This window comes from Eupeodes corollae, chromosome 3 (assembly GCF_945859685.1).
Source record: "Eupeodes corollae chromosome 3, idEupCoro1.1, whole genome shotgun sequence".
NCBI classification, from domain to species: domain Eukaryota; kingdom Metazoa; phylum Arthropoda; class Insecta; order Diptera; family Syrphidae; genus Eupeodes; species Eupeodes corollae.
The window spans coordinates 109,356,934-109,365,650 of NC_079149.1; the positions used below are offsets into that span (position 1 = coordinate 109,356,934).

At 37.3% G+C, this 8,717-nt stretch overlaps 1 protein-coding gene and 1 long non-coding RNA gene across 2 annotated transcripts; one reads left to right on the forward strand and one right to left on the reverse strand.

Annotated features, from left to right (window-relative positions):
- Positions 1–3,693: 3,693 nt before the first annotated feature.
- LOC129951131 (uncharacterized) lies at positions 3,694–5,217 on the reverse strand. The gene is made up of 2 exons (XR_008782136.1): positions 4,106–5,217; positions 3,694–4,034 (listed from the first exon to the last, which is right to left on the reverse strand). It is a non-coding gene; the product is annotated as an uncharacterized LOC129951131 (long non-coding RNA).
- Positions 5,218–6,491: 1,274 nt separating this feature from the next.
- On the forward strand, positions 6,492–7,908 carry LOC129949361 (alpha-methylacyl-CoA racemase). Its single transcript, XM_056060764.1, has 2 exons — positions 6,492–6,746; positions 6,810–7,908. The coding sequence occupies exons 1-2, from the start codon at positions 6,639–6,641 to the stop codon at positions 7,830–7,832; spliced, it is 1,131 nt and encodes a 376-aa protein (XP_055916739.1). The 5' UTR covers positions 6,492–6,638; the 3' UTR covers positions 7,833–7,908.
- The last annotated feature ends 809 nt before the right edge of the window (positions 7,909–8,717 follow it).

An 8,717-nucleotide genomic window follows, 5' to 3' on the forward strand; every position in this document is an offset into this window, starting at 1 on the left:
GTATAAAATTAAGGCAACTATCATTAATAATGTGTAATTCCCCTTATGTTTAGGTTTCAGAGTTTCGTAGCTAGATGTCGCACGCTGAGCGCGAAACTCTGAAACCTGAGACATAGAAGCGAGACAAAAGGTTGTTTGGCTCGCTCTCATAAAAATTTGTATTCTAACGTCTATTCTATTCAACGGACGCGCCCAAGCCAGTCGAATTAGATTTGTAGTCTTTAAATAAGAGTTATATTTTAATAAAGAAATTATATACCACAACGTCAGATGTGGGGTAATACACCAAAAGAAAACTAAATTATTGTGTATATTACCTCTTTTTGCGGATTTAAAGCCAGCTATGACAAAACTCAACAAAGCACAATTGGTTGAAGCACTTCAGAGCGCTGGAGTAGATGTGCCAGACACGGCTTCTCTAGCTCAACTTCGGGCATTGTATGAAAGTACAGTTACAGTGGCACCCCAACAACCTTCTGGTGAGTTAACTGAGAAAACTCCACCTTCTGCTGAGCTAACCGAGGAAACTCCACCTTCTGCATCTCCGAATGGAGAGAATACTTCCGAAACACTGGCCGCTTCTGATAACAGGCACAGTAATACAGCTTCTGATGTCCAAGACTTGGAAGAAGAACAAGAGCTGGCCAGACTTGAGCGTCGGAAAAAAATCCTTGAGCTAAGGAAAGAATTGGACCAGATGGAAGCGCCCACAACATCTTCGGTTGCACCATGGCGTGCAGTGGACTTCTCAGACATCGAAAATGCTGTTCCTGCATTCAACGGTGACGATCCATACAGCATCACTAAATGGATAGTTGACTACGAAGATGTGACCGACTCGCTGGGATGCGATGACCGATGCAAGTACTTGTCTGCACGCCGTCTCATGCAGGGAACTGCGAAAATGCTGTTACGCACGGTCTACGTTGACAACTGGGATTCTTTGAAGCAAATACTTATCAAAGAATTCGACCATAAGATGAGCAGACAGCAGGTCTATCGTCAACTGAGTGAGAGAGTACGTCGTCAGGGCGAGCCACTTCTTCGATATGTCATATGTATGCAAGAACTTGGGTCACATGCTGAAATCGATGAGGCAGAGTTGATCGAATTCATTATCGATGGTTTGAGGGATTCACCAGCAAATGTCTCTATTCTTTTTGCCGCCAAAACTATAGTAGAGCTCAAAAACCTCTTGCCACGATACGAAAAAAGAAGAGTTCCGAGGACTATGGTTGCTAGGGCAACAACTTCTGGAGGAAATATGGTTCCCTCAACTTCAGCATCAAACAACGAGCAGTCCAAGAGATGTTTTAATTGCTCAAAGTATGGGCACATCGCAGCAAAATGTCCAAAGGAGCAACGACCAGCTGGATCCTGTTTCAAATGTGCTGACGAGGGGCACACTTACAAAAACTGCCCTTATATTGTGAAGACCAGAGTTGGAGCCGTGAACCGGGATGCCCTACATGATGACACCAAGGAGCTGACTCAGAGTTTGGATGCTGTTCAGATGGTGAGTGTCGCCTTTATGACAAATAAGAATAAGTGCACAAAATTTATCGATTGTTGTTCTCTTTTGGATACCGGTAGTCCGATTAGTTTCATACGAAAGTCTGTTCTGCCTGAAGAAATTAACGTTCAAGAATCATTAACGTATTCAAGATTTAAAGGATTAGGAAACATTAAACTCTTTACGTACGGTACGATTAATTGTTATATTAATATAAAAGATAATTTAAATCTTGTTTCCCTTATGGTTATTCCAGATGAAGTAACTCCTATACCTTTACTTATTGGTCGTGATCTCCTTGAAATCTTTAATATAAAACTTAACATGAACTGTAATAAAGTTAATATAACTTCTGAGCAGTGTCAAAATGAAATTTGTTCGAATAAAGTTTTTCTTTCTAACCAATTGTATATGTGCACTTATTCTGATGAAAAAACCGAACCTTCAGAGTGTAGTCATTATAAGAACAACATAAATGATGTTTTTGGGAGCAGCGTATTAGCCGGTGAATTAAAGATACAACCTAAAGAACTTAGTGATTGCTTCAAAGACAAGTTGAATACATTTGATCATGATCGGATTAAGCTTAAAGACGATCTTGATGTGAAGAGAGAATACAATAATGTTGAGGTAGATAGTGATTTATTTGGCTGCCATGCTTTTGAGATTATATGGGATAGAAAAGATTATATAGATATTGATTCAAATCTTAGTTTAGACATTTCAAAAACTATTAAAAATATAGTATCTCAAAATTATTTGAATTTTGATAAAACTATGGTTTCACCAAAGGATTTTGAGATGCACATTAGACTTACATCTGATATTCCTGTTTGTTTTGCTCCGCGAAGGCTATCAGTCTCAGAAAAAGGTACTGTGAGTGAAATAATAAAAGACCTATTGGAAAAACGAATTATTCAGCCAAGTAGTTCTCCGTATGCTGCACCAATAGTTTTAGTTAAGAAAAAATCTGGTGAAACCAGAATGTGTATAGACTATCGAGCATTGAACAAACGTACAGTAAGAGATCCTCATCCAATACCGTTGATAGACGATTGCATTGAATACCTGGAGGGGAAGAAGGTTATGACCTTATTAGACCTTAAGAGTGGGTTTTACCAGGTAAAGGTAGCAGCAGATTCAACACAATTAACATCTTTCGTAACCCCGAACGGTCAATGGGAATTTCTTAAAATGCCTTTCGGCCTTAAGAATGCGCCCAGTGTTTTTCAGAGATTCATAATTCAAATTTTTCGTGAATTTATAGACAGAGGAGATATAGTTGTCTACCTAGATGATATATTAATTGCTAGTAAAACTATTACTGAACATTTTGAGATACTTACTAAAATTTTATGTTGTGTAGCGAAGAATGGGTTGGAGCTCAACTTGTCAAAATGTCGCTTTGCATATTCGAAACTTGATTACTTAGGGTTTAAAGTAACGGAACATGGCATCCAACCTAGTGATTCCCATATTCGAGCGATTGCTCAATATCCTGTGCCTAAAGACAGAAAGAAATTGCATTCATTTTTAGGACTTTGTTCATACTTTCGCAGGTTTGTCGAATCCTTTTCAAGAATAGCAAGACCTCTTTATAATTTATTAAAAGCTGAAACTCCTTTTAGATTTACTTCCGAATGCGAAGATGTTTTTCAGACTTTAAAGGAACGGTTAACATCTCCACCTGTATTGGCAATCTATAGTCCAAGGAAAGAAACAGAACTGCATTGCGATGCAAGTTCATTAGGGTATGGTGCAGTTCTACTCCAACGACAAGAAGATGATAAATTACATCCGGTAGCATTCTTCTCTAAAAGCACCACTGATCAAGAGGCCAAATACCATAGTTTTGAATTGGAAACTTTAGCCATAATTTCAGCTTTACGTCGGTTCCGTGTTTATTTGCAAGGTATTCCTTTTACAATCGTAACTGATTGCAGTTCTTTAACAATGACACTGAACAAAAAGAATGTTAATCATAGAATTGCTCGATGGGCCTTAGAGCTGGAGGATTATGATTATAAGGTCAAACATCGTAGTGGTGCCAATATGAATCATGTTGATGCCTTAAGCAGATGTAATGTTATATCCGTTATTGACTCTGAGGATGTTGATTTCCAACTCAGAGCAGCCCAAAATCGAGATGTAAAGATTTTGGAAATGAAAAACAAACTATATTTAAAAGATAATAATTCGTTTTTAGTTCAGGATGGTATTGTCTTCAAAAAAAATAAAAATGGTAAACTTCGATTCTATGTCCCATCTGAAATGGAAACTAATGTTATAAGAATGATCCATGAGAAAATTGGGCATTTAGGTGTAACAAAAAGCTCTGATCAAATTGGCCGTCACTATTGGTTTCCGAATGTTCAGGAAAAAGTTGAAAAATACATTAAAAATTGTATCCGTTGCATAATGCACTCAGCACCAGTTCGATCTAATATACGCAATTTGTTCAATATTCCTAAGGAGCCCATTCCATTCCATACAATACACTTGGATCATCTTGGTCCTCTCCCTTCAATAAAGTCAAAGAGAAAACATATATTAGTGGTAATAGATGCATTTACAAAGTTCACTAAATTATACCCAGTTGTATCTACAAGCTCAAAAGAAGTATGTGCAGCACTAAGAAAATATTTTGAGTATTACAGTAGGCCATCAAGAGTAATTACTGATAGGGGAACCTGCTTTACATCACTAGAGTTTAGTTCATTTGTTATAGACCAGAATATAGATCATGTTAAGGTGGCAGTTCATTCGCCACAGGCCAATGGTCAAGTAGAGCGAGTCAATAGGGTATTAACTGGCATGCTTGCTAAGCTTTCGGAACCAATCGAGCACTCAGATTGGGTTGTTACTTTAACACAAATAGAATTCGGACTAAATAACACTATACATCGCGCTATTCAAAATACACCAAGTCAATTGTTATTTGGTATTAACCAAAGGGGAGTAGTAATCGACAAATTAACAGAATTTCTTGATGATAAACAATTAAGTCAACTGGAAAGAAATCTTGAATTGTCAAGAGAAAAGGCTTCAGAAGCAATCACTAAGATTCAGGAATATAATATTAAATATTTTAATGAGCATAATAACCCGGCACGTATATACGATGAGGGTGATTATGTAGTAATAAAAAATGTAGATACAACAACCGGTGTAAATAAGAAATTGGTTCCAAAGTTCAGAGGCCCATACGTTGTTTACAAAATTCTACCTAATGATAGATACGTAATACGCGATATCGAAGGTTGTCAAATCACACAGCTGCCATATGATGGCATTGTCGAGTCTCGAAATATTCGACTTTGGAAGAATCGAGACTCTGAAGGTTCGGTTGATTAAGGGCGACACCTACCATCGCATGATTATAACTTAAGACTTGTTTGTTTAATTTAATCGTGGGCGATCAAATTGTCAGACTGGCCGAGTTGTAGTATAAAATTAAGGCAACTATCATTAATAATGTGTAATTCCCCTTATGTTTAGGTTTCAGAGTTTCGTAGCTAGATGTCGCACGCTGAGCGCGAAACTCTGAAACCTGAGACATAGAAGCGAGACAAAAGGTTGTTTGGCTCGCTCTCATAAAAATTTGTATTCTAACGTCTATTCTATTCAACGGACGCGCCCAAGCCAGTCGAATTAGATTTGTAGTCTTTAAATAAGAGTTATATTTTAATAAAGAAATTATATACCACAAGTTATAATTTTTTTATGGGAAGTAATATATAGTTACGACTCGTTTATCATCTCAAACTTTTTTTTTACATATATTTCATCCTTCTACTTTAGTGCATTATGAAGAAGTTAATACATGTACATCTTTTTAGTGCATTATGAAGAAGTTAATACATGTACATCTTTTTAATAAAATTGTCAGATAGAACTCCACAACTTATTCCTGAGCCAATTTCTTTAACACTCTGTATTGGTAATTTCGTCAAACAAAAACAAAAAATTTCCAAAACTTTTTGCAGAAAACTCAGTTTTGACTAATTTCTAACTGCAGGCCTTAAATCGGTATACTTGACACCAACGTGAAGTTGGCTACTAACAGTCCATATCAATGAATTTCCCATTTGTTTTTGGAATGAGTTTTTCACCATGAACCATGTTTCATTTATTATCACATTTCAACGCAAAAACTCGGGTTTATTCGGCTAGAATGGATTTTAATACTGCTCACTGCTCATAATCATAACACTGTTGTTGTTTTTGGTTGATTGTAAGCTCGTGCTGCACCCCACCTTAAACAGAGCTTCTGCAGTACCCAAAAATTCATGAAGCGATCTATTTCTTTGATATTTTTAAAGTCTAAGCTTTCTCTATCAACTTAACGGTCATACAAAATTCGTTTGTAGAAATTTTTAACGCTTTCGTTCATGACAGTTTAGAAAAAAAAAACTTCAATGGTAACAAAGGGTGTTTTCGTAGACCCGTGGTTATCAAAATATATAATTTAATATTATGAGCAAGAATTCGGATTTATTATAAGGATGCGGATAAGGGTTTGTCATAATGTTTCTTAAATGATTTAAGGCAAGTGGCGACAGGGGTTTTCTCGAATAATTTCCAGCTGAAAATAATTTCCGACGACTTTTTGCAGCAATTGGGGCCGTTTGGCAGCAATTACACGCCCAATATACTCTTCCAATGCTTCGTCTCGGACTTATCTACATAGAAAAACGAATTCACATAATACTTACACAAAGTAGTCCAACGGCCACTCTACACGATTTGAAAACATTGTTCAGGAGCAGGCCTATTTATTATGATATGATAAACCGAACTCAGTATAAATCAAGTGACATCCGTTACCTCTTCCGTAAGGTGTAGTCCAGCTTCATTTCAATCTAGTGTGTACATCATGCATGATTCTGTGTTTTTGGCACCACTTTAAATTATTCTATGTTTTTCTTCCGTATTCTTTCTTTTCTTGTCATTGTCGATTTTCTTGTTATCATTTCATTTTTCGTTGGACTTTGGACAAATTTATGATTTTTCTTATTTACAAAACTAAAGCCATGAATTTTTTACAAAAAGGATTAAATAAATAAATAGACGTTCAAAATTAACAGACACATATTTATGAATCATACTTAAATAGAATTACACCATGCCTCTTAAGGGAATTAAGGTTCTCGAGTTCTGTGGTCTCGCTCCGGGACCGTTTTGTGGAAAGGTTCTTTCGGACTTTGGTGCATCCGTGACTGTAATAGACAAAGTAATTAAGAATCCATTAACATGGTTTCGAATCAAATAAATCTCGCAAAGTATATTATTTCAGGTTTTGGAGAATCCTTTGAATGTTTTAAGTCAAGGAAAACGATTACTCCCGGTAAATCTGAAAGAACCCCATGGTCAGAATATTATTCGAAAATTATGTAAGTCTTATGATGTCCTATTAGAACCCTTTAGACCAGGTGTCATGGAAAAATTAAACCTCGGTCCAGAAATCCTATGCAAAGATAATCCCAAGTTAATTTATGCTCGACTTACTGGATTCGGTCAAAATGGACCTTTATCAAAAAGTGCCGGACATGATATAAATTATGTTGCAATCTCTGGAGTATTGTCTTTGCTGGGTAGGAACAAAGAAAAACCAACTCCACCCATAAATATAGTCGCCGATTTTGCTGGAGGTGGCTTCCTATGTGCAATGGGCATTTGTATGGCCTTACTTGAACGCCATCGATCGGGAAAAGGTCAAATTATTGATAGTTCAATGACTGAAGGTGCTGCTTATGTTTCTAGTTGGATAACGATGTCACAAAACAAACCAATTTGGTCGGGTGGGGAACGTGGCACGAGTCTCCTTGATACCGGGGCGTTTTTCTATGACACCTATGAGACAAAGGACGGCAAGTTTATGGCCGTTGGTGCACTGGAAGAGAAGTTCTTTAGGAATTTTGTCAATAAACTTGGTCTGTCGCACATCAATCAATCCATGCCCAATGAAGAGGGAAAGCAACTTGTCACCCGAGCATTTTTAACAAAAACTCAACAAGAATGGACAGAGATCTTCACAGATGTCGATGCTTGTGTACAGCCCGTTCTAGATTGGAATAACGTTATGAATCATGACCACCATGTGACTCGCAAATCATTTATGCAAACTTCTGAAGGCCAAATTATTCCCAGTCCTGCTCCGAAACTGAGTAGAACTCCTGGTGAAATAAAACTAGACAAAGATAGAAGTCCCTTTGACGAAGCTTGTGAAATTTTAGCTGAAATCGGACATAGTTCTGAGGATGTAAAAAAACTTATTGCAAATGGAATTTTACAAATTCCATTAAATGCTAAGTTATAAGATTAAGGACAAAGGTAATAGAAAGGTGACGAGCTTTAATAACAAAAATAAAGTATTTTGGTAATTATTTTTAAAATACTCGTATTTCTAAAATCGTCGACAATATCTAAGAATGATAAGTATGTTTTGAAGCTTTGTTGGAGTTAATTTTAAGGGTTATTTACTTAATTCGACCATTAGGAACTTAGTTGTATAAAAATTTTCCTACGGAATCAGTTGTCATAAAGAAAATAAGATCATAAATATTTGACTGGCATTGTATTGAATATTTGCCTGAGGGAAATTTATTTAGAGGGAGATTCAAGATCTTCTTCTTCGTTTCCGGCTGCTTGTAGCAGCACTTTAACTCCTCCTGGAGCATAGGGCCGCAACCAGTTCCTTCCATCTCTCTCTATTCCTAGCACGATACCTCAGCTGGGACCACGTCTCCAAGTTTTGGGACCGAGCTTTCTTCATGACAAATGATTTCCATGTTTCTCTTTTGGTCTTCAAGGCCGCCTTTTACCTTGAGAATTCCATTGAAGGCACTGCTTTGCTATTTTGTCGTCCGGCTTCCTCAATGTATGGCTTCGCAGATAGTTCATCTGGGCGACCTTTTCTACTGCCACTTGTCTCACAATAACCTGTTGTTGTTGGTTTCGGCTGTTGTGCATTAACTTAGACTTACTGGCATTAATCCTTAAGCCAGCCACCTCCCCATTTTGTTGAAGAGTGTGGCACATTTGCCTGTGGTCTCCATTTCTGTTTGCCATTAAGCATATGTCGTCAGCATAGTCCAAATGGCTTAATATTTCCTTCAGGCGCCATTGGATACCCAGTCTCTCGTGTTGACCCCCCGTAGCAGTCATAACATCATCAAAAGCAAGCAAGAACAGAATCGGTGGC